The sequence below is a fragment of the Microcebus murinus genome, chromosome 3 (genome assembly GCF_040939455.1).
Source record: "Microcebus murinus isolate Inina chromosome 3, M.murinus_Inina_mat1.0, whole genome shotgun sequence".
Taxonomy (NCBI): domain Eukaryota; kingdom Metazoa; phylum Chordata; class Mammalia; order Primates; family Cheirogaleidae; genus Microcebus; species Microcebus murinus.
The window spans coordinates 26,316,784-26,342,525 of record NC_134106.1 but is presented as its reverse complement, the minus strand read 5'-3'; the positions used below and the strand labels follow the sequence as shown (position 1 = coordinate 26,342,525).

The 25,742-nt window shown below is 37.5% G+C and overlaps 1 protein-coding gene and 1 non-coding gene across 2 annotated transcripts in view; one reads left to right on the top strand and one right to left on the bottom strand.

The window, feature by feature from the left end:
* Window positions 1-24,881, bottom strand: part of TTC27 (tetratricopeptide repeat domain 27) — a 148,884-nt gene extending 124,003 nt beyond the window's left edge. The window contains exons 1-5 of the mRNA XM_012788392.2: window positions 24,517-24,881; window positions 23,120-23,297; window positions 20,384-20,513; window positions 15,968-16,108; window positions 10,408-10,510 (exon numbers count right to left, since the gene is read on the bottom strand). Coding sequence (XP_012643846.1) covers window positions 10,408-10,510; window positions 15,968-16,108; window positions 20,384-20,513; window positions 23,120-23,297; window positions 24,517-24,604 — 640 coding nt within the window. The 5' untranslated portion in view covers window positions 24,605-24,881. The remainder of the gene's footprint in view (window positions 1-10,407; window positions 10,511-15,967; window positions 16,109-20,383; window positions 20,514-23,119; window positions 23,298-24,516) is intronic.
* LOC142870408 (small nucleolar RNA U13) lies at window positions 14,638-14,744 on the top strand. Its single transcript, XR_012918809.1, has one exon. It is a non-coding gene; the product is annotated as a small nucleolar RNA U13 (small nucleolar RNA).
* Window positions 24,882-25,742: the final 861 nt, after the last annotated feature.

The following is a 25,742-nucleotide window of genomic DNA, read 5'->3' as shown; positions in this document are numbered from 1 at the left end:
GCCACACAAAAGAGGGTAGCAAGGAAAGCGGCAGTGGGTGAAGGGGAAAAATTTATCCCAAGAATTCATATCCAATAAGCCAGCCTTCACACAGATCTGTAGATTGAATTCAGGGTATCTATGCAGCCCAAAAACCTCAAGCCAAAAGTTTAGGTCCCCAGAGAAGCAGCAGAAATAAGACAAATTCTCTTCTGAAAGAATGCAACTTCAGTTAGGATAGAAAGAATTCCCACAGATAAAATTCCAAGGAACATGAGCTCATAGCAAAACAAAACAAAACAAACTCCCACAGGACATAGAAAATAAGGTCCTAATACCTGAAAGTCAGCAGAAACAAAAGGCAGAAACAGACTTTCAAAGCCTTCAGAGGCTGAAATTACCAAATACAGTATATGAAATGTTTATGAATGTATAGGAAAGGTTTATGAAAGGTTTCAAAAAATAAAAAGCTAGAAAATATGAACAAGCAACTACAGAAATCAACCAAACCGGAAAGGGAGCCCAGAAAAGTCCAGAAATTTTTTCTTAAATTAAAATTAAAAACTAAAGGGACACATCAGAGAACTATTAATAGAAGACAGATCCAAATAAAGTTATGTAGAATGCAATACAGGGAAACAGAGAGAAAATAAAAGAATTAAAGATGTTGAACATGCAGATGAGAAGATATAACATGTTTAAAGATGTAGGAGAAAACAGACAAGAGAAAATATCTGAAGAGATAATGGCTAAGAATTTTCCAGAAATGTGGAAAGATACTAAATCTCAAAGTCAGAAAGCCCATTAAATCCCTCAAGATAAATAAAAAGAAATCCATACCTTGTCTGAACATAGTCAAAGTAAAGAACCACAAATACAAAGAGAAGATCTTAAGAGTAAGAAAAAAAAAGTAAGACTACTACCCACCAAAGAAGAACAATGGGACCAACAACTGATTTCTCAACCCCAATGATGGAAACCAAAAAAACAGAATAGTGTCTTCATGGTGCTGCCTAGAATTCTTTAGCCAATGATTTGAGGAGGATGAAATAACATCTCTAAGCATACAGAAATAGTTTATTACCAAAATATGCTCATTTGAATGGAGCAACTGCTAAATTACTTTATATAAGTTTTAGGATACAAAAATATAACTTTTGAGTTTTACCTCCCCTACGTAGAAAGAATAATGAGAAAATACTGCCCAAAAGCATAAAGGAAAACAGCCAAAAACCACATTAACATTGTAGTTTCAAACTTCAAAAAAAAAAAAAAATACACACACAAAAGAATCTTTAAAGTTTGGAAAGTAAGAAGGCTGAGTCTCTTCATGAACAAGTTTTAAGGAGGATTGAGGCTTTTCTCTATTTTTAGGGCTTCTGGTTTAGAGTAAACATTGAAAGGTGCTAGAAGTATCTGCTTCAGCAAAAAACTTTCCAATGTAATTAAGCTACCAATGAAGACATATAAAACTCTAAAGAATAAAGAGCAATGAAAAGATAGAGAATAGGTGTTTCCCCAAAAGCAATGCAGTCATTTGAGTGACAACACTCTCGTGAGAAGCTGAAGCTCATGCATATTAGTTAGACAAGCATAAAGAAAAACAAAGAAATGTCTTCAGATAATGCCTGTAGAGAGACACAGATGCAGAAGTAACAGTAGATATGAAAGACAGGTTGGAATATATCTGAACCTACAAAATGAAGAAAAGTGACACCCGATAACTCTTGATTAGAATATAACTAGGGTCACAGTGACACTTCATTGAGATCTAGTACTAAATAAACTTCCAAAAAATTTGATTTTTTAAGTAAAGAACTGTATAATTTCTTATTAATACATGGTTATTGAGCAGCTACTATAAAAACTCAAACAACTGAAACACATGGCATAATCATCAACAAAACAGACTGAGTCCACCCTAGCTAACTCCCTTAACTGATTCCCATTGCTCTTAGGATAAAGGCAAAATTCCTAAGCCTGACTTATCCTGTCCTGCACATTCCTAGACCTCTGTCTCACACATAGTCCTCTCTCTGCTCCAGCCACCATAACCTTTCTTAGACCTTCAGACAAATGACACTCTCTCTCAGGTTATAGAGCCTTTATGGTTTACATAAGCCTTTCTTTCTAGTATCAAAGGTTACAAAGTTAGCTATCTGTCAAGACTAACCCATCATCCACATACAAGATGCTGCCTATCTGATTCTACTATAGGCCCAGATTCCCTTATCTGTAATACTGAGATCCAAAAGCTCTGAATATCAAAAGTGTTCTTGCAACTGGCACATGCCTGTAGTCCCAGCTACTCAGGAGGCTGAGGCAGGATTGCTTGAGCCCAGAAGTTTGAGGCTGCAGTGAACTATGATGACACCACTGCACTCTAGCCAGAGTGACGGAGTGAGACTCTGTCTCAAAAAAAAAAAAAAGTTTTCAAACACATGTTAACAGGAAATACCAGCCAGTTTGAACAACCTCCCAGGCCAAATCTGGAATAACCTGACCATCAAAAGAATGGTAGCAGCAGACTATAATCCACTCAATAAATCAGGAATCCATGAGTCCATACTAATACCAATACATAAGTGAATAAATTCAAAGTTTGGTGAGGAATAGGATACTCTTATGATTGGCCTCTAAGAACATCACCACAAAACATGGATTATAAAGAAAAAATGGGTAGCTGTAAAGAAGACTGACAGACAACACGTTGATCCAGTAACAAAGTTAACATCACTGGTAATGAACAAAGTGAAATTGTGTGCCAGCTGATAGGATGCAATGAGAATAAAACAGCACGACCTCTGTGCTATTTCTAGATTGAAAGAGGGATATGACGACTGAATGCAACACAATTGTGGTCTGGATCGTTTTGCTATCAAGGACATTTTGGGGATAAATCCTAAAACATTGTAATTAAATATTAGTATGAATCAATGTTAATTTCCTGCTTTTGATGGCTGTACTATGGAAATGTCTTTGCAGGGAAACACTAAAGTATGCATGGGTGATGGTGCATCTTGTCACCAATTATTCTTAAATAGTTCAGAGGGGGAAAAAGTTCTTTGTGCTGTTCTTACAATTTTTCTAGAAGATTATGAGTGTTTCAAATTATTAAAAAAAAAAAAAAAGACCCCCAACTACTGGCAATTAAAGAAAAATAATTAAGAACATAGCTTGCCTTTCCTGCATGAGTGATACTGTGGGATTAGCAAATAGCCCTGATGAGGATGAGCCCTTCCTTACAAAAGAATTCTTGGGGGAAAAAAAGTAAATGAAATGACTCAATTATGAAATCACTAAGTAAGTAATTAAGATTAATGGAAAGACTACATTTTTGGGGCCAAAAGCAACCTGGGTTGTCTAAGTAAAATGCCAATCAAATGGAGGCTTTATAAAATCCTCGGTAATTGGTTGAAGGGTATCCTTCATAAGCCATTAAAACCTGGGAGGCATGCAGCCAATCCTGTCTAAACAGGAAAGTGCTTGCCAACTCCAACTCATTTCCCCTCAAAAATCCACTTCCCCCGACCTCTATACTTCTCAGGCTTCATTTCCTGTGGCTGCTCCCTCTGATTTTTCCATCTGTCTCCTGCTTCTCTCCCTTTCCAACTATTACCCTCTCTTGCATCCTATAACTTTTAATCACTATTTATTGAGTTATTATATATTCTTAGGATCGTGCTACATCCTACAGCAAGGTTTAAGTCTAAAAATGGGGTGGGGGGAAGAGCTAGGCAGCTTGAAAGAGAAGACACGCAATCATTATTCAATACACAGATAATTTGATTCTAAATTGTGTGCTATTGACCATAAGTACCAAAGGGGCAAATCCATAAGACTTGAACAGTTGAATCAACCTTGTCAGAAGGGTGGGGCCTTGAAAGATGAGTAGAATTTGGCTGAAACCTCACATCGAGACTATAAATCGAGGGGTCTACATGTGGCTCATCCATTGCTGTACACCTAGCACCTACCATAGTCGGTGCTCAAAAATTATCTTCAGAATCAGCAAATATTCAAAAATCCTTTGAAGGCTATCACCAATAAGATAGAAAGCCAACATCTTAGTGATCTAGCTCCTACTTACCTGTCAAAGCTCATCACCTGACACACATCCCCTCACACTCTGCTCCAGCCATTCCAAACCACTGGAATTCCCAACCATACAAAGATGTTACAAGCCTAATGACTCTCTTTGTGCATATTATGTGCCCTTTCCAACTTCTCTACCTAAAAAATTCCTACAGTTCTTCATGATTCAGTGACAGACTCAGCTACTTTGTAAAGCCTTCTCTGACCTCTCAGGTTCAGACCAATCACATCTTCTCCTTCATTCCTTACTCTTTACGCTGTTTTTCCTACATGTATTTTGGCCCCCATCTCACTGAGTTTGCTGATATTCACGACACTTAACACAATGTATGGAACATTGCAAGCATTAAAAAATGTTTTTTTTAATTAAATATCAACTTGAGCAGGAGATAGAAGGCCAAAGATAAAAGTGAGACTAAAGATTTTCCTTATGAAAAAAAGACATCATGAAATTGGTATTTATTAATAGAAAAATGAATCCAGTACTGACGCACAGGGAGAAGGAACAAATGCCAAGGAAGAGCCTACATGTGATGTGCAACCCTCAGACATAAAGTGATGACAGTAACCTTAAATAACTGGGGGCCTGGCCACACAGAAGGAAGGACAGACCTATCTTTTCATTCCCTACTGCCCAACAGCAGTACTGTCCAAAACAACTTTCCCTAATGATGTTGAGCAGTCTATAAATGCAGTTCAAAATGACAGCCATTAGCCACATGTGGCTTCCGAGCATTTGAAATGTGGCTACTGAAAATGAGGAGTTGAATTTTTATTAAGAATTTCATTTCTTTTACTTACTTAAGTTTAAATAGCCATATGTGGCTAGTGGCTACTATATTGGGCAGTGTAGTTCTAGTTAGCAGAAACAATGGTTGTAAGTGACAGAATAAAAGACTTTTTTAATAAAAAGAAGCACTTTGTAGCAATTATGAATCCTAACAACAGAATGAGCTTCTTCTAAAAGTAATATCTGAAAATGTCCAAGAAAAAAGAAGATAACTTTTTTAGACACAAGCTTTTAAGAAGCCAGTATCAGGATGGGTGAGAAGTTAGACTACAAAACAAGGCATGATTTTACACCTGGAAAGAATTCGAAGACCATTTTACATGGAAGGAAACGTTGGTTTGGAAGTCAAATGAGTTACTCAAGGTCACATAAGGAATCAGTAACAGAGTAGGATCTAAAAGCCAGATTTTAAGATACTATGTCCTGTTAATCGTCTTGATTGTGATCATTTCACAGGTGGATACATATGTAAAATGTCATTTGTACACTGTAAATAGGAGGTCTTATTGTAGGTTAATTAAACTTTTAAAAACGCTGTTTTTTTAAAAAAGCACACTATATCCACTACTACATTATCTTCAGTTCTACCTCACAGAGTTGTGAGGAATAAGCTAGTTAACATATTTAAAGACTTCAAACAGAGTTTGATATGGAGTACATACTATAGAAATTTTAGCTGCGCTATCATTATTAGAATTCTGCCCTACTGACCAGCTTGGAGAAAGTAATGGAAAGAAGAATGAACAGGACACAGAACAGGACTCAGAAACTCCAAATAATAGTGCTGGTTCCTTGGCAACTTCTCTGAGTTTGTAAAATCCTTTGTAAAATGAGTTAACTTGACAAGATAATCTCTAAAGGGCCTTTCCAAACTCAAGATTTCAGACTAGGATAAGAGCTGTCGAAGTGGGAAAAAGGGGATAGATATGGAACCCTTCGGGAAGAACTGATAAGATTTAAGAACTAGCTATAAATGTAAAATGATGAAAAATAATGAGCCAACTATGAACACAACTTTTTGAGCTTTGGATGACTGAAGGTTTAAATAAAAAGAGGAACATGTTGACCTAACAGACATATATGTATTATTTTAATAAGTCAGTAGGTTCTCCATGGTAATAGATATTCTTGACCTCTGGATCAAAATAACAACTAGTATGTTTAAAATCCTTTCTTGTGAAAATATTTTAATGCTATGTTAAAATGAAATCCCTATGGATCATTATAATTATAGATAATGATATTTAGTCCACTTAATAACATTCATTCCAAAGTATCAAATTTATGGGAAAAAAATCATTGTATACATCTGTCACCAAGAAATTAATGTCTTGAACAATTCTTCTGACATATAAACAACCTAACCCCAGAATCACAGAGCTGCCTGTAGGTGTCACAGCAGAACTCAATGACACAGCATTTTAATTTGTTTTCTCTTAGACAGTGATTTCATGAGCTCATCTTCATCTAGCTATGACATCTCATGCACTACATGGAACACGCTTTCAGTATCAGATCCCACAATAAATTGTTGTGTTCCCTGAAGTAGTCTTTAGAGAATCATGGCGTCATTTAGTGTGACATCCAAAAAATGTCTTAGATCATGCTGAGGGACATATTTTCCAAGATTTTGACCTGCTCATTTCATAGATGTGATCAGCCTAGCAAAGTTATGTTGACATTCTGATAGGCTCCATTCCACAATATTGTACTGATGTAACATTCCTGGACAAAAATCTAAAGATCACAGCTGTTCACAGAACCCGTTGCTTATATTTCACGGAATGAAAAATATCTGGCCAACTTTTTGATGATCTTTTCAAGGGCAACATTTCAAATATAATATCCTTCTCTGGACATTGAATAGTATTTCAGTTATAACTGACTGGTCAACATTTGGGTCAAATCCCAGAACAAAACATTTTAAAAATAAAATTGTTCATGAAATGTTATAGTTTAATACTATCTGCAGACCTATTTAGACATAGCCAAAATGGACCAATTTATGACTAGATAAAATGAAAAATGTCATTGATTAGCCTAGAACAGCAACATAAAAAATACTTAGTCCCAAGGCAAAGCAAATGATACACTGAAATACACTGCAGAAAAGAACAGAGACCACTTGGGAAATGAGTCACTTAGAGTCATATTTTCCAGATATCTTAGTTAACCTTTTCTGTTTTAGAACATAATTTTAACTCTTAGAATTCTCTCTAAAACATACCATATGGCTCCTGCCTTTTAAAAAGATACGTATTTTTTCTTCTTAATTACAAAGACTAATCACTAAGATGTGGTAAAGATGTAGCCATAAATGCAGATTTATATAATATGGGATAATATGGAATAAAATCAATGTTTTTTCTCTATAGCAATTGCATCAAACTTGATTTCCTTAAAAACAAATAAACAAACCTCCTCATGACATCTTGCTTTTTGTTCACTTATCAATTTTCCATAATAGTATAATGAAGCATAGGTATTCTTTTAAGTATAATGTAACTACTCTTTTGTAAAATGAAATAGTGGCTGAATCCTGATGCCATCTTCTTCCAAATGCTTTCACTGTCCTCTGGCAAAATCAACATTGCCTTCCATCACTATCAATGACATGCAACTCATCCCTGGATTTCAAAACTATACCTAATTTCATGAACTAAAAACTTATAATCACTCTTCCTTATCCATTGCACAAAATTGGCTTACAGTGTATATTTCACTTCATTTCAAAAGTATGTGATGACATGTATGGGGGAAGACTTAGTCTACACAGTTTTCATTTTACTAAAAGTAGAAAGAGGACAACAATGTGTCTGCTACATGAAGCATCAGGTCTTAATTTTCTCCAAGTCCCACATCATATTTCATGTTGAAGAAAACTCTACACCTAAGCAACAATATTATTATGAGAAGATTCAAAGTCTCATACAAAACCTGTATAGGATCAAGTTTCTCATAACTTCTACAATACATCACTTTTGAAAAACCCTTGTTCAGAAGTTAACTCAGATAAAAATTGCTATTAAGATGGGGGGCAAATATTCCCAGACACCAACACTGCTTCCTTTTAGGGACCTCTACAACTTCTCCCCTAAAAATTGCAAATAGTAAGGGCTCAATAAATGTTTCATGTTATTTTCAACAAATATGTACTAAATATTTACTATTTTCTAGGCACTAGGCTAACCAGAAATAAGTAAAATACCTCAGCCCTCAAGGAGCTGATAACCTAGAGCGCTTAGTGCCTTAGTAAAAATATATGTGGTTCGGTAGGTTAAATTTGCTCATAAAAAGTCTTTTGTAATCCAAAAGCATAAGTCCAAGACTTTTTGCAGGAAAAAGATAAACTGTTTTTCAGTTGTTACTTAAGAAATATCACTGGCTAGAAAAGCAAACTCCTTCCATTTAATAAAGTGACTAATCTGCCGTCTCAAGTATGGTGTAAGTCCCAGGACAGAATAAATTTTTTTTAACATACGGTTGGCCTTCCATAACCACAGGCTCTGCATCCACAGATTCCCTGAACTATGGATTGAAAATATTCAAGAAATAAAAATAATTTAAAAATAACAATACATGGCCAGGCGCGGTGGCTCACGCCTGTAATCCTAGCACTTTGGGAGGCCATGGCGGGAGGATCGCTTGAGCTCAGGAGTTTGAGATCAGCCTGAGCAAGAGCAAGACCCCATCTCACTAAAAATAGAAAAATTAGCTGGGCATGGTGGCATGCACCTGTAACCCCAGCTACTTCGGAGGCTGAGGCCAGAAAATCACCTGAGCCCAGGAGTTTGAGGTTGCTGTGAGCTAGGCTAATGCCATGGCACTCTAGCCCAGGTGCCAGAGCAAGACTCCATCTCAAAAAAAAAAAAAAAAACAAACAATACAATTTAACAACTATTTACATAACATTTACATTGTATTAGATATAGGCAAGCTAAAGATTACTTGATATATATGGGAGGATGTGCATAGGTTATACACAAATGCTACACCATTCTATGCAAAATTTTGGTATTTGTAGGGGAAGAGGGATGAGTGGAATAGAGGTATGAGAGGTCCTGAAACCAATCCCCTAAAGATACCAAGGGACAATTTACAATGTTTAATTAAGTTCAGGTGGTCTAACATGCCCTTGCTTGTTCCATAACCTTGTATGATCTAAAATCTTGAAAAAATATAAACTATGTCCTGGTTCAAACAACATAAATGAATCAATTATTATACTTATTGAATCATATTTTCCTTACTTTTTCTTTTTGAATTACATATGTTCATTTTATCTAAGATTAGCATATGTTTATGTATTCCTATCCTAGAATAAAAATTCAGAAATTAGCTTCAGCCAATCACCTAGCTTAGTCATATTTATTACTATATAAGCTGTATATAGTACACCACCTCACCACCATATTCTGGCCTAGCTTATTAGTATATAGATAAACGAGTGAAGGAAACAGACCCCAGAAAGGCACAAGAGCTTCTGGCAATCACACATGCACAGATGATGTTACTTTATGCCCTCATGGATGTGCTACCTCCACCAAGTACAGAACACTGCTTCTCCACACAGAGTGATGCTAACCATCACTCCCCCACCCCTATACCTTATACACACATACACTTTCTCCCCTTCCCCACATACTCTTGGAATGTGAAAGGAGTATGGGCTCTGGAATCAAACACAGCTAGAGTCAAATCCCATCTCTGTAACTCAGAAACTCATTATCAAGTCCAAGTTCACTTGTGTTTACGTATTCTTTCACCACAAGAGAATTTGTTTTTGTTTTGTTTGACTTTTGCCAAGAAAGGTCGTTCTGAGAGCCCAGGGACACTGAAAACCAGTGCCAAGGCACCTAAGAGTCTCCCCTTTTTCAAAGGGTTTCCCTGCAATACATGAGGAGTATCTCCAACAAAGGTAGCAGGAGGCATTTATATGGGTGTTTGGTTCATCGTTATTACTTATGTACTTTTCTGTATGCACATTATATACTACAAAAAATAATAAGATAAAATGTAAAACAGCCTCCCTACCCATTGTCATTCTCAGCAAAATGTATTTTCTATGAAATGTTAAAAATATGAAGGCTTTCTTCACACACTCAATAGGATATAGGATAAATAATATCCTTTTCTGTGTGCAATTTAGCATAATTTACTCTCGCTCAAGTTAGTTAAGGACTTTTCTAAAAAATAACAACAAAATAGAGAGTTAACATTTGTTTCTATTAAGGCTTCTTAAAAAACAAAGAAAATATTAAAACCTTTAAACAATCTGTGATAAAATCATGGTGACCTACATACAGCAAATCACCTGTTATAAATAGGTAATATATATGAAAGTGGTTGCCTTTTTTAAAACTCAGAAGAAAGTCTATAATCTGACACCCTAATAATTTGTGATATTCTATACCCGGAAAAACAAGAGAAATAACTTCAAATAAAAAGTCACTACTATCTACCAAAGAATAAACTAAAAAGAAAGGTCTCAGCCAAGAAATTAGAGTGGAACTACAAGCCCATATCAAAATTCTGCTACGTACCTTCATCAATACAGTTTTCAGCAAGAGCATAAAGCTGAGGTGAGCGTTCCTCAAGCAACTGCTGGTGAATATTCACATATCTCAATGTCCACCATGGTAAGCTCTAGAAAAAAAGCACCATGTAAACTAAAATAAAAGAATACTTCGGAAAACTTTATATTTACATTAATTGAGATTAATTCCTAGAATCTTTTTTTTAATAATCATGAAATTAAATTTAGTTCTCAATAAGCTTACCCACCTACTACTATTTTTAATAATAAGGCCAACATCCATTTCTATGTCTTCCATAGAATAACACCTCACCTCCATTCTCTCAAAGCCTATTTTTTTTTAAGCCACTTGGGCTTCCTGATGCCATTTCAAACTTATCATTTCTTCTTTTAAAATGTGTGTTGCAATTATCCTGTTCCTCTGTGACACTCTACTCCACCATAATCCAAGTACACAAACCCCTTGTGGGGGTAACTTTCCCCTTGCCTGAACTTGCAGCACATTATTTGTACTTCCCTTCGCAAACGTATTCCACTGTATGTATGTATGTGTCCCTAGGTTTCAGTGTTGTTTGTGACCTATCCAACAAGATGAGAAATCATGTCATACTCACCTCCATATTCTCAAAGCAATGTATTTTGCACAATCTAGATAGTAAGAAATACCTTGGATTCAGATATTCCCCAAAACTGGGATGATCCCCTCCACACCTTTGTGAAACTTCTTCCTTAAAGTCTTCTCCTAGGGTGGCACACACTGATCTCTCACTTCTCTGACCCTCTACACTGTTCCTAGAAGTCGGCACCACATGAATCGCACTTGTTTTTAAGTGCATAACTCTACCTAGATCATATATTTCTGAGGGTAGATACTACAATATATACATTGTCTTGACTAATGTACAGACTGAGCATATAGTAGCTTTTTCTTTCATTCTATGATGCTTTTTCTTACTTGATAAATATCCTTATTTTTTAAAAAAGAATAAAAACAGGAGACAACAAGCCAATATAGAACTATCTACAGTGAGGAGTGTAGATCTCCCTTCCACTGCCCCAGTGCCATCCTCCTTCCCCAGAAAAATCCATGGTACAGGTTTATATTCTTCCAGACCTTCCTCTATGCATGTGCATGTGTGTATGTGTGTACAAGTTATAATAGATATCTTTGATAGGCCCATTATAGTATGAAATATGATCATGTACCAAATCATCTACATTAATTTTAAGTATGTTATTTGAATTATATTACATGAAGGTGTAAGAATTTTCCTTTTTTAAATAGCAATACCAACTAATAAGAAATCATGCTTGGCAGGGCGCAGTGGTTCACATCTGTAATCCTAGCACTCTGGGAGGCCGAGGTGGGCAGATCGTTCAAGGTCAGGAGTTTGAAACCAGCCTGAGCAAGAGCGAGACTCCGTCTCTACTATAAATAGAAAGAAATTAATTGGCTAACTAAAAATATATAGAAAAAATTAGCCGGGCATAGTGGTGCATGTCTGTAGTCCCAGCTACTCAGGAGGCTGAGGCAGTAGGATCTCTTGAGCCCAGGAGTTTGCGGTTGCTGTGAGCTAGGCTGACTCCACGGCACTCTAGTCCGGGCAACAGAGTGAGACACTGTCTCAAAAAAAAAAAAAAAAAATCATGCTTAATTACCAAAAAGCAAATCTTTTTATTTTTTTTTTTTTTTATTTTTTTTTTTTTTTCTTTTTCCTGGCAATAGACTGATGGAAAGCAAATCTTTTTAAATAGAGATAGGGTGTCACTATGTAGCACAGGCTGGAGTACAGTGGCTATTTATAGGCACGATCATAATGCACTATATCCTCAAACTTCTAGACACAAGCAATCCTCCAACCTCAGCCTCCTCAGTAGCTGGGATGACAGGCACACACCACCATGTCCTGCTCAAAAGTATTTTTTTTAGTTGAACTTAATTTCTTCATTAATTAAGGGGTTCCCTTCTAAACTGCTACATACCACAACTGCTATAACACTGATGCAACCACAAATGAACTATGACAAAATCTTTTCTAATTATCAGTGCTGTTTCCTCAGTCCATGTAAGGAAAGGTAGAAATATATAGTAGAAAGAAAATTTCAAATCATTTTTAATTGAATTCTTGGAGATGTTGCCTCATTTTCATTCTTTTCCTATCACGATGGACAATGAAGTCAGTCTACATTTCAATTATCTCTCCTTTATCTGCTGTCAGCAATAAGTGAGTCAGGTTTGGCAGTGAATTCTTTCCTTTTCTAGACATGGGAATTTAGATACATACAGGCAAAAAGGCTCCCCTTTTAAGAAAACATGACACAAGATGCTGAACTCTCAAAAATTAGATCTAGAAATTAACTCAACCCAAAATCTTTATATGGGGGGAAAGAGTATGAAACAAATATAGAAACACAGCCTATTTTTCTAGTAGAAAATATAACAGACCTTTTCTATTTGCCAAGAATTGCTTAACAGAAAATCTGAGGCTGTAATAAAAAAGCAAACTTGAAGCATTGCTTTGAACAGTTTCTAGATCTTATCTCCTGATTAAGGCACCTATTACAGAATGGCCTGATTGAAAAATCACACTAGTCAAGAACGTCCTAGATGGCAGGAAGAGGTCATGTACTCAAAAGGCACCCAGTAAATGTTTGCCAGCTTATTTTGTTTTATAAATATGGAAACTGATATTCGGAGACATTAAGTAGCATATGATCACATAGCTGTTAAATGGTTGTAGCAGACAAATTCTGGTCTGCTTTGAAAGCCAAGACTCTTTTAACGCAACACTTACATATTACTACATATTACTAATTCTAGTCTGTATACTTTACAGATTAGGGAGTGAGGGAAAAATCATCTTCTTTTATAGTTCCATAAGAATAATATTATTAATATAATAAACAGCTTATTACATTTCTTAGGAATCAGGCTACTTAGAAATTCATTTAAAAGGTTAAAATTAACTTGGATAAGTATGTGATGCTTCTTTATCATTTTATCTTCATTTATCAAAGAAGCCTTTCTTTTTTCTTTTTTAGAGACAGGGTCTCACTCAGTCACCCAGGCTGGAGTACAGTGGCATGAACATAGCTCACTACAAGCCTTAAGCTCCTGGTATCAAGCAAGCCTCCCATCTCAGCCTCCTCACAAGTAGCATGGACTACAGGTTTGAGCCACCACACTAGGCTTATCTTTTAAATTGTTTTGTAGAGACAGGATCTTACTATATTGTCCAGTCTGGTCTCAAACTCCTGGCCTCAGCAATCCTCCCACCTCAGCCTCCCAGAGTGCTGGGATTACAGGCATCAGCCACCACATCAGCCAAGAAAGCCATTTTTTAGTAACATCATTAAAAGAATGATATAGTAAAGACCCAAAGGAAAAAACCTATAATAGAAAGAATGTTTCAATTAAAAGGCAAGATTGCAGCATAAACTGATGTTTCTGTGGTGATGTACTACAAAAAAACCAAGTTTTTAAGCAGAAGTCAAAAGTTGTTTACTTTTGCCAAGAAATTAAGATAATCTATCTCTCCAACCCTACAGAGGATGACATCCAGGCTGGGCACAGTGGCTCATGCCTGTAATCCTAGCACTCTGGGAGGCCAAGGCAGGAGGAATGCTTGAGTTCAGGAGTTCGAGACCAGCCGGAACAAGACCAAGACCCCGTCTCTACTAAAAACAGAAAAGTTAGCCAGGCATGGTGGAGCATGCCTGTAGTCCCAGCTACTTGGGAGGCTGAGGCAGGAGGATCTCTTGAGCCCAGGTGTTTGAGGTTGCAGAAACTATTATGAGGCCGTTGCATTCCAGCCTGGGTGACAGAGCAAGCCTCTGTCTCAAAGAAGAAAATAGAGGGGGGGGGGGGGAGGATGACATTCATAACCAGCAGTCCACATATTCACTGATTCTCCTAAGCTGTTGATAGTACTTGCATTATTTTTCAAATGATGCTTAACATACTTGATGATGAAAGTTTTCAAACAACTTAAAACTGTCTCACTCATTCATAAATGATCTTAGTCTCACTAGAAAGAAAATTATGCCATTTGGCATCCTCATGCCTTGGTGATACTTTCATTAGAGCAAAGGAATTGTCAGTCTACAAGACCATTTAACTCAAATTAACTTATGGGAAAATTTTTTATTCAAGCTACTATCACTAAAAGATTAAAGATAAGACCCCATATCTGCTAAGACATGTTGAAACCCATCTATTAAAAACCCTTCTATACAGATCCTTTGTAATAAATCAGCGTTATGACTGGGTTTTTTATGCACATGTGTGAGATGAGTCTCCCTCAAACCTTGTTCTGACATGAAGAAAAAAAAACTCTTCTAAGCAACTGATTGCTAATCCTTGGGCTATTGTGAGAGTTGCCATTAGAGGCATCACTTCCCTTCTCTTCTTCTTTAAAACAAATTCAGGGTCTAAACTTAAAAGCCTAGGAAAGCAAGCCCTTACACAGTACAGATCAAGTCTATATTACATCTAGAGAAATATTAGGCTTCTCGGTGATGTATATACTGAAAGCCCTGACTTCACCACAGTACATCAATAACAAAATTGCACTTGTACCCCATGAATATATACAAATAAAAAATAAATGGGAAAAAGAAAAAAATGTTGGGTTTCTTAAAAATCTTTAGCCAACACTTAGAAATGAGGAGATTTCACGTAAAATTTAGATTTACTATTTCTGACACTATAGGGTCTGCATCAAACCAAGTTGCAACAATCAGAGCAGGACTCAGCAAGTTACAGTCTGTGGGCCAAATCCAGCCCACCACTGTGTTTATATAGCCCAAGAACTAAAAATAGTTTTCACATATTTACATAGAGAAAAATCAAGAATAATATCTCATAAGATGTGAAAAGCATAGGAAATGTAAATTTCAGTGTCCATAAATATAGCCTTACAGGAACACAGTCCCTGTTTGTCTATGGATGCTTTCACACTACAATGCAGGAGTGGAGAGTAGCTGCACACTGTACTGCTCACAACCTCCACTGCACCTTCAAAGACTTTACCTTTTCTTTCATGTGGTTTTGGTCATGGCCTGCTGCATATTAGCTTTCTGTGAGTGTGAGTATTTCTCCTCACTACTTTCTTTATACAACGAAACCATTTAACAGATATTCAACAAATGCTCTACTAAATCCAACCCAAATAACAAAACAACGTAGAATGGGACCCAGAAAACAATAATTACGATCCATTGCATTTTGGTCATTGCTCATTATCCTTATATGAAACTCATACAAGACTATGAAGGATATTTTTAAATCTACGTTGAAGATTCTGAGAATGAATAGTTATATACATACACACACAAAAAAATCCTACTAAAGAAACTCAATATAATCCCATTTTATACTAGATCAATCTTATCAGGGAAGAAAAGTTTTTGCTTATTTTCAATAGAGTTAGAAATTAAATACCTAGAAGAAGACTTAAAAAACAAAATGTATCAACACATGGTCAGCATCACACCTATAATCTGGTGTTAATGAGCACAAAAGTCACACCTGGGTATCAATCTCATGGATCCTTTTCTTGCCTTACCTGAATGGTTGTCAGTTTATGTCTCATATTCACCAGGATAATGCGTGCTAATAACAGTAGTACAGGCTTTGAGGTCAGGCTGTACATTGATTCACCGTCTAGAACGAGCAGGCTCAGAACAACTGCATCCAGTCCCCTGACCTGAAAAAAAGTTTGTAAACTAAGATGATAAAATTTAACAAAATATTAACCTTTATATATCTTACAATAATACATAGATTTTCTAGTTAATTCAGCTTTGAAACAAAGGCATTAATATATTACACAGCAATTGGCACTGGAGAGAATCATAACATTGCAAATGCCCTCAGACATCTACAAATCCACCCTGCCCTGACAGATCCCCACCCATCTGCTCAAACTTTAGAGGGCCAGAGAACTCAAGAAAGTGCTAGCATTGAAGAATACTCATGGCATCACAGATTTACTTACTATAAAATACCACCTCGATAAAAAGTTCCCCCATGTTAAATATTTTAATTGGTATCATATTAAACACCTCTATTTCACTTATGCTTCACTAGCTGGCAAATGTCATTACGAAGCATGTCTCCACACCACAATTCCTATCAAGACAATCAACAAGTTCTTACATATCAAATACAGAAGAGGCAAAAACAACAATGAATCAAAGCAAGCAGAAGGATACAAAAAAAGAATGCCTTTGAAAAACTCACTCCTCTGCTGAACAGAGATTTTTCTACAACTGACAAGGTATCTGTGTTTCTAAAATTTGGAATGCAGAATTTTAACAGCTACCACAAAATAGAGAGCAGGAATCCTTAACCATTAGGAACACGGGCTCTAAAGTCACATACACATTGCACTATGTACACATACACTATGTACACATAGTCACATACACCTAGCCGTGTTTCTCTACTTCTTCTTAGTGTCTAGGTATATGTAAATTTTTCCCAGAAATTTTGCTGAGGAGGCCTCAGTTTCATCAATTATAAAATGAAATAACCGAACCTATACCTCAGTGGGTTCTTATAAGGATTAAACTAAATAATCCAAGTAATGCCATGGCCTGGTTCAATACTGAGCATTCTGAATACTGAATATTCGAATACTGAATTGTTTGAATATTGTTTAAAGTATTCAATAAAGGCAAGAAGGAAATAGCTGTGGGTTCATTCTCTGTCCTACCTTCATCATCATTTGAGAGTGGAATAGAGGAATAAAGCTTTAACATGAATTAGCACCACCCAACACCAAATAAAGAGTTTACTATTATCTCCGTTAAAGGTGGAAGGAATTAAAAAAAAAAAACTTCAATAAGAAAAACCATTTTTAAGTTATTACAACTGCCTTGGTTTTGGAAGTGAGGAAACATCCACAAAAGTTAAGTGAAGCCCAGTTCTTCCAACTCCGAAATCAATGTTCCTCCTACCACCCCAGCCTGCCTCCCCACAGATCTAGAAGGTAGAGAGCTACCTCTTCCCCACCCTCAGCAAGGCCCAGGGCTGTGTAAGCATTAGGAGGGCCTCAAGGACAAGGCCTGGGTGACGTCAAGCCTTCTGACTGGCACCACATCATGGTGGTGTGGGTAACTGAGATATGGACACTAGGAGAGGATCTGGTTTGGAGAACTTCATCATGAGTTCAGTCTTGGACATGATGAGTATCTTGTGAGAACCCCAAGTAGAGGTACTAAATACGCAGTGAATATACCAGCTTGAGAACTCAAGAGAAGAAGTTGCCTAACATGCCCAAACTGTACCTGCAGCCTCATTGAATCATCTTCTAAATTCAGATAGATATAACAATCTTATTTCCTAATCCAAGCCTAACTGGTGAAGGACAAGATATAAGGCATGCCTTTAAGAAAAAGAATACTTATCCCAATCACTTCGAGACAAGAAATATGTTACCTGCTACCACAAATCATTATCTTCTAAACTGAAATCCCTAAATATAAAAAATAAGCAAGTTAATAGAACAACAGAAATTATACAAGCAGATACAATATATTACCCTGGATATCATTACCTCTGATACTCAAGCTATGTTGTTAGTACAAAGGAGATTTACTATTTAAACCGTACACGTGTCATGTGCCCTTTCAAATGTTTGAGATAGTTCCAATAAAAAAGTTAAAATCAAGGACTTAATCTAAGTTTCCTGTATTCTGGCCTGACCCCCATCAAGTCTGATCTTTCTCTGGTACTCCAGGGAGCTCAAAGGATCCACTTCCCACAAACACCATGTTCCTCTCTTCTCTAAATTTCTACTCATACAACTGCACCTACAATGTACTTCCTCCTCTTCCCTACCTATCCATTTCCCAGTAACCCTTCAGGTTCTATTAATAGTTCAAGATCCACTCCCAGCTAAAAGGTCTTCTTTAACAAAACCCAGTTTCCACAAATCTCTTTGGTAATGTAAATATCTCTTATGGTCTGAACTTCTCATGAAACTCATTTCTATACTGCTTTGAATGGTTACCTGAATATACAGGTGCTTCTACACTAATAAAGCAGGATGAGTACTAGATTTGCAATCAGAAAATGTGCATTCCAAACCCACAGCTATAAGACCTCTGACAAGTCTCTTTTACTACTCTGAGCTTCAGTCTTATCTATAAAATAGCTCAAATCTGTAAGGACCAAATTGATAGAACACGTGTGAATTACGTACCAAAGCACACATCAATGCTCCCTAAGTGACTCACTAAGCTGATGTGTACAGAGCTAATTATCGTGTTTTACACAGTATGCCTGCCTTTGTAGTTCTCTTTCCACCACACCATTATGAACACCAATCTCTCATAACTCTATTCCATGTTCATTTGCTACTTCTCTAATTCTGAGAAACCGGGTAACAATAAACAGTAAAATATATCTATTTGAGGCTGGGGGGTGGTGGCTAACGCCTGTAATCCTAGCACTCTGGGAGGCCAAGGTGGGCAGATTGCTCAAGGTCAGGAGTTCGAAACCAGCCTGAGCAAGAGCAAGACCCCATCTCTACTAAAAATAGAAAGAAATTAATTGGACAACTAAAACTATATAGAAAAAATTAGCCGAGTATGGTGGCGCATGCCTGTAGTCCCAGCTACTTGGGAGGCTGAGGCAGTAGGATCGCTTGAGCCCAGGAGTTTGAGGTTGCTGTGAGCTAGGCTGATGCCATGGCACTCTAGCCTAGGCAACAGAGTGAGACTCTGTCTCAAAAAAAAAAAAAAAATTTATTTGACATATATATGACTATGACTGTTTGGTGGATTTCTAACCTATACTATAGGGCCACAGAAACCAGAAACTGTTTCATACACAATGAGAAAGGGATATAAATGTTCCAAATAAGTAAATTTCTAGATAACTGAAGTTTTTCTTTTTAAGTGCCATAATCTTTGGGTTCCCCCCCCCCCATTTTGGATGAAAATCCTTATAAAGTGTAAATTATAAATTTTCTTCTTAGATATAAGGTACAAAAGATCTTCTAACCTTTCAATAAAGACTTGGAGTCAGCATTATAAATTTCAAATATTTTATTGCAGTATCTATAGTGACTCACGAAGCTGATGTGTACAGAGCCAATTATTGTGTCTTACATATGCCTGCTTTTGTATTTCTCTTTCCACTCCACCATTATGAACACCAATCTCTCATAACTCTATTCCATGTTCTTTGCTACTTCTAATTCTAAGAAACCAGGTAACAATAAACAGGTAGGTTCCTTTTGCTACATAAGCTTTGATGCTAAGGGGCCCTTTTCTAGGCTAAGTGATGGATACCTATGTTCAAGATCACCAAGGTATCTGAATAAATCAAAGTTCTTACTTCAATTTAAATCATACTTCTTTTGTAGATCATCTCATACTCACCAAGTCCTATGCATATGTGCTTAAAAATTCCAAAGCAACTCAAATTCCATTGACAACCTACTTATACAGGTCAATAATATTATCTTCACCTATGAATAATAATTGTTATCACCATGGAGTACCTCTGCTGTGCCAGGCACTTTAAGAAAGTATTTGTAATATAAAGGAATATAAAGGAAACACCCTGGGAGCCATTTTAAAGCACAGTAGCAAAACTTACCACAATAAAATTGAATAGGTTTCCAGATTTGCTGCTTTGCCAGAAAGATCTTTATGTAACTGTGGTGATTATAAGCAACTGGGTGATTGGTGCAACTGACTGTGGTTTAATAAAAAGAGCAGCTAGCAGACCTCCATACAATGGAGAATATCTGAAGAGGAGTCTGAAACTGACAATGAAACTTCTGGAATATTTGAAAATCTAATCAATGAAAAAGCATTCTCAGTAGTTTTGTGCAGGCCACAAAGTCATGTTTCTCTCCTACCTACTACTAACTCCAGTTAACTAAGACCTGTTCATAAATAATAAATAATACAACATTAATTATATTTTCAAGAAAACATTTTAATGACATTTTCAAGAAGCCTACCTCACTAAATTGCTGGAACAAAACAGATGGCAAAAAATCCTGAGGGTGTAAATCAATAAGAGGTCCCGTCCAGTTACTCTGAACAAAAAGTTGCAAACTGCTCACACCAAGTAGGAACACCAGCTGTTGTCTGCATGTAAGAATGGTTAGAGAAATAAATACAAATCACTATCATGGTATAATCTCAAACACACTATATCATATTAGTTTTATTAAGAAAAACATATCCTCACTAGTGGCACTCTGTATAGGAAAAAAAAAAAAAGAAAAATATATCAACCAACATTTATTGTGACTATCCTAGAATATTACCAAAAAAATTTCTGCAACTTAAACAATTTAGGTCTGCAATATCCAATATTATAACCATGAGCCATATGGTTAAATTTAAATTAATTAAAATTAAATAAAATTTAAAATTCAGTCCTTTAACCACACTGTCCATATTTCCAGTGCTCAATAGCCACATATGGTTAGTGGCTACCATATTGGACCATGCAGAAACAGAACATTTCCATCATCACAGAAATTTCTCCTGATTTCGGTCTTGATCGGGCATTTGTAACTTTTTCTTGCAATTCTATTTAACAGCTCTGACACTTCCAGAAGATGTATGGAAAACTGACTTTATACAAAAGAAAACTGACAATAAAAAGTTGTTTCTAACATTTTACTGATCCTGTAAATTGGTGGCAATTGCTAGAACAACAACAATAACAACAACAACAAAAAAAACCACAAAGAAATTTGAGTGAAACCTCTATTTTTCAACCCTGCTTTGGTTTAAGACAAGGGTAGGCAAACTTTTTCTAAAAGGACAGATATGTAATATCATAGGCTTTGCCATGTTACATGTGTTTGTTTCCAACACTTTAAAAATGTAAAAGCCAGCTAGACGTGGTGGTTTATGCCTGGAATCCTAGCACTTCTTAGATTAGGAGCTCCAGGACAGCCTGGACAACATAGTGAGATACTATCTCTAAAAAAATAACAAAATTAGCCAGGGGTGGTGGTACATGCCTGCAGTCCCAGCCACCTGGGAGGATGAGGCAGGAGGATCACTTGAGCCCAGAAATTTGAGGCTGCAGTGAGCTACAATGATACCACTGCACTCTAGCCCAGGCAACAGAGCGAGATCCTGTCTCAAAAAAAAAAGTAAAAATCATTCTTAGCCACTTTGGCCTGCTAGCCATAGTTTGCCAACCTCTAGATTCAGACCTAAACAGTGAGGATTCAACTCTAGCAAATCACAGCCAGGGAATACTGGAGTTTCATTTTGAAGACAAAGTATAAGCAGCCACCTTTTTCTTCCCATAACCCCTAGGCCCTTCCTTCAAAAAAAAAAACAAAAAAACAAAACAGACAAGGTGCAATGGATCACTCCTGTAATCCCATCATTTCAGGAGCCTGAGGCCCGGAGTTCAAGACCAGCCTGGGCAACATAACAAGACCCTGTCTCTACTAAAAGAAAAAAAAAAAACAAAAACACAAGCATACAAGGTTATGGTAGCCAAAGCTCTGGATGCAGTGCAACTGAAGACAGAGCAAAGAATAAGCAACACTAGACCAAAAAAAACTGTTTATAATCGGAAGCTAGGAAATTTGGGGAAAATAGGTGTGTGGCAAAATCTTAAAACCTTAATATAACTGCCCTACAGGTGCACACCACCACACTCAGCCAATTTTTCTTATTTTTTGTAAAGGTAGGGTCTTGCTATGTTGCCCAGGCTGTTAAACTCCTGGCCTCAAGTGATCCTCCTGCCTTGGCCTGCCAAAGTGCTGGCACTACAGGTGTGAGCCATCACGCCTGGCCTGAAATGTCCCTTTTCAGCTTTCTGTAACAAACTAGAAATCTGGTCTACTAGTGAGTATTTCATTTGTGTGAATGTGCACCACAAGGCTAGTTACTATAATAGTGCACACATATCAAAATGCAAAATATGAATCAGGATTGACAATTCAGACATGTAAACTACCAGTAAAACAGAAAAATTAAAGGAATGATATTAATTTAAAAAGCAAAATAAGAAGCCTATAGTAGCATTCTTTGGTAACCTCTTTATCGATATGGGTTATGTCTTAATCATCTTCACAACCTCAATACCTAGCCCAGTAGTTTATTCATTGAAGGACTAAATGAAGCCATTCCCTAGAAATAAAGGTAAAATAAAATTGCATGCATTTACAATTAAAACTTGACATGGTGGTCACAGATAGTAAAGATAGAGGTATCAAATATGAGCCACTGAAAGGCTTAGGTTTCATTGCTATGTAACCATCTACTACTCTTAACCCTATAATGTTACACAAACTTTAATGGAAGAAGAGTTCCACAATAAAAACATTCAGTTCTCTGAGCTCTAGGAAGATAACAATCCAAAATATAATAAAAGTACTTATAAGTTAATACTTAGCAATCCAGAAATAATAAGACTGAAGTAACTGTTTTCAAGTTAAAAGGAAATAAGATTTGAAGTCTTGCCTGTGGCTAAAACCTATCAGACCCAAGCATTTGGAAGCTCAGTGCATTAGCAGTTAACACTCAATTATGCGCTTTCATTCTGGACGGTCTTCTGGACAAGAATTTTTACATAGATTACTGGTACATGATGAGTCCTGAGTAAATGTAAAGCCAGATTTCTCAAGAACTGCTAAAATCAGTGCCCTACACTAACACAGTGCTATTAAATGTACTTAGAGTCTGTTTCTCTATGAAAATTTCAAATAAAATTCTACCTTTCTGTTTTGTCCAAATCTGCTGAGTAATCCAGGAATGTCACTATCTGCTTCTCCAGGTAGCTGTCAATCTTTTCTTCAGCCATCATTGTGGAATTAAAAATATTTTGAGTCACAGAATTTAAGAATATGGCTTTATACCTCCCTTCTAGCAGCAACTGCAGGAAAGATGCACTCTCTGTAATATAAAAATTAGTGCGGTAATCCAAAAGAAACAATTTTTTCCATACTGTAAAAGATAATAGTATTAGGCAAATATACCATTTAGTGTACAAAAAATGTATATACTTAAAATACTTGCTGTACATTAGTCTCAAGGTATTGAGATTTCTCCATCATTCTACAAACATCATCTCTCCAGAAATTAGAAGCCCATCCATCCTGATAATGAGCAGCAAGGTGGAAGTCAGACCTCGAAATAACATTCCTCATTAGTAGGTATTGTTATCTTTTTGCAGGGAAATTCAAAGATTCCTACTGACAGCAGAATAGTTTCCTTAGTCAAGATTCTAAGACTTTTCACAGCATGGCTCCTCTTATCCTCACTATTCTCCTTCATGGAAAGTCAATTCAAGAATGCTGGTTCACTCACTGTTCACCTAAATATCACGTGCACATTCTTTCCTCAACACTTTTGCACTTTTAATTTCTCCTGCTGAACTCTTCTCCACTTGTCAGTCTTACCCTTCAATCAAAATTCAGCTCAAGTCTGATTTCTTTCATGAAACTTTTCCAGATGACCAGACTTCAAACTTCCTCCCTCCTGAAGAACTTACTGTACACACACCCACCCACCCACCCAAAAACACACATACACAAACACAAAACTTATATACTGTCTGTATACTTATATTATTCTTCTAGGTCCAGCCTAAATTCCACAACCAGACGTGCTTGTATTCCACTAGTAGATGGGGCTTTTAACCTGTTTATCTCTCCGGTAAAGGCACACTGCTCACAAGAATTACATCCTTGCTGCCTCATTTCAGCTCTTCTGCTTACTAGCTGTGAGAACTTGAATAAATTACTTAACCAATCTGTACTTAGCTGTCTTCATCTGCGAAGTGGGATTAAAAGTAGTATTATCTTACTTGCCGATTATAAGGATTAAATGACTGAATACATGTTAAAGGTTTAGAAAAGTAACGGACATTGCCATTGTTATTATTACTAAACCTGGGCAGTGAGAAACATTGCACAAAGACACCTAAGGTTTTGGGCGAAGAGTCTGAGGACCACGCCCACCATGTCAAGGAATCTACAACCCAAAGTCTTAACAAATCAGCTAGATTTTGTTAAAGAAAACAAAAAAAGGAGGGATGAGAATCCAGCCGCCGCCACCCCTTTTCCTCAGAGCTCCCACGGTGGCCTAAGTCCCTGGCAGGTGCGCCTCTCACCTAAGTCAGCGACCCCTTCCTGCTTCCATTGATGCCGCTCAGCCTCAGTGGGGAAGCCCCTCAGAAGTGCCAGCTCCGGGGTCCACATCTCCCCGGACAGCGCTGCAGCCAAAACAGGCTCCTAGGAGGGTCACACAGAAGTCCACAAAAGAAAGTGAAATTTGAAGAGTCCAAAGACGCCGAAGTCTAGTGGCCACAGTTACAGTAAATAACACCCACAGCCTTAGAACTCCATGTGCGGACACCAGCACAGGGAGGCGGCCATGACAGCAGCGTGGAGCATCCTGGGAAAAGCTCCCACGCTCCCTGGTCCGGCTTCCGCCCCAAAGATAAACACGAGCGTGAGTACTGCGCATGCCCAGGGTGTCGGCCTGGTCCTCGGGGCGGGGAAGTGGGCGGGGTTAAGGGCGCGGTCGAGCTCAGTCCGGTCCTCTCGTCCGCTGGGGAAGTAGCGGGAGGATTTGGAGATGGGTGTGCCGCCCACCGAGGACTGGGGTGCGAATGCAAGACGAAACAGGTCTTATGCAACAGCAGTTTGATCGGAAGGGCTAGAGCTGTGATTCTTAAACCGTTTTGGGGTCAGAACCCTGTTGACTACCTGGTGAAAGCAGGAGTCCTTCGCGCAAAGTCCACGTGGGCCCTCACTCCCACATTTGGGCACCATTTCAGGGAATTAGAGACCCCCCAAAAGTGGAGTCGGCGAACCCCAGGTTAGAACCCCGTCAGCATAGAATAGGTCTATTCTTAGAGTGAATTAACCTGTAAGGAAGGTATCTGGTTTTGACGCTGCCACTACATGAATCATGATGGAGTGGGAAATTCTGGCCCGGCCGCTGGTGCAGGAAGGTTTTTGTAACAGTCTATGAACGCTGCAGAAAAGCGAGCCCAGGAGTGGAAACGAGGAAAGTGCAAGGGGACATACCCCAGCTGAACACATAACCGGTGCCTTATTTGCATGTCCTTAAATCTTGGTAGCAGCATTCCTAGGAGAAAACGAAGGCTCTGAGAGCTAGGACTAGCGGGCCTTTCTTTCAGGGCTTGACGCCTGCACTGGGATATGCCATGCGAGATCTAGGAGAAAGAAACCTGCAGGGTAACACAGGCCACACAGGATTCTTGGAGGTGCAACAGTTCTCTGAAAAAAGCCTCACCAAGTACTCAGCTCCAAGGAATAAGTAATTGTTTTTTGGTTTTTTTTTGAGACAGTTTCGCTCTGTGCTCTGGGG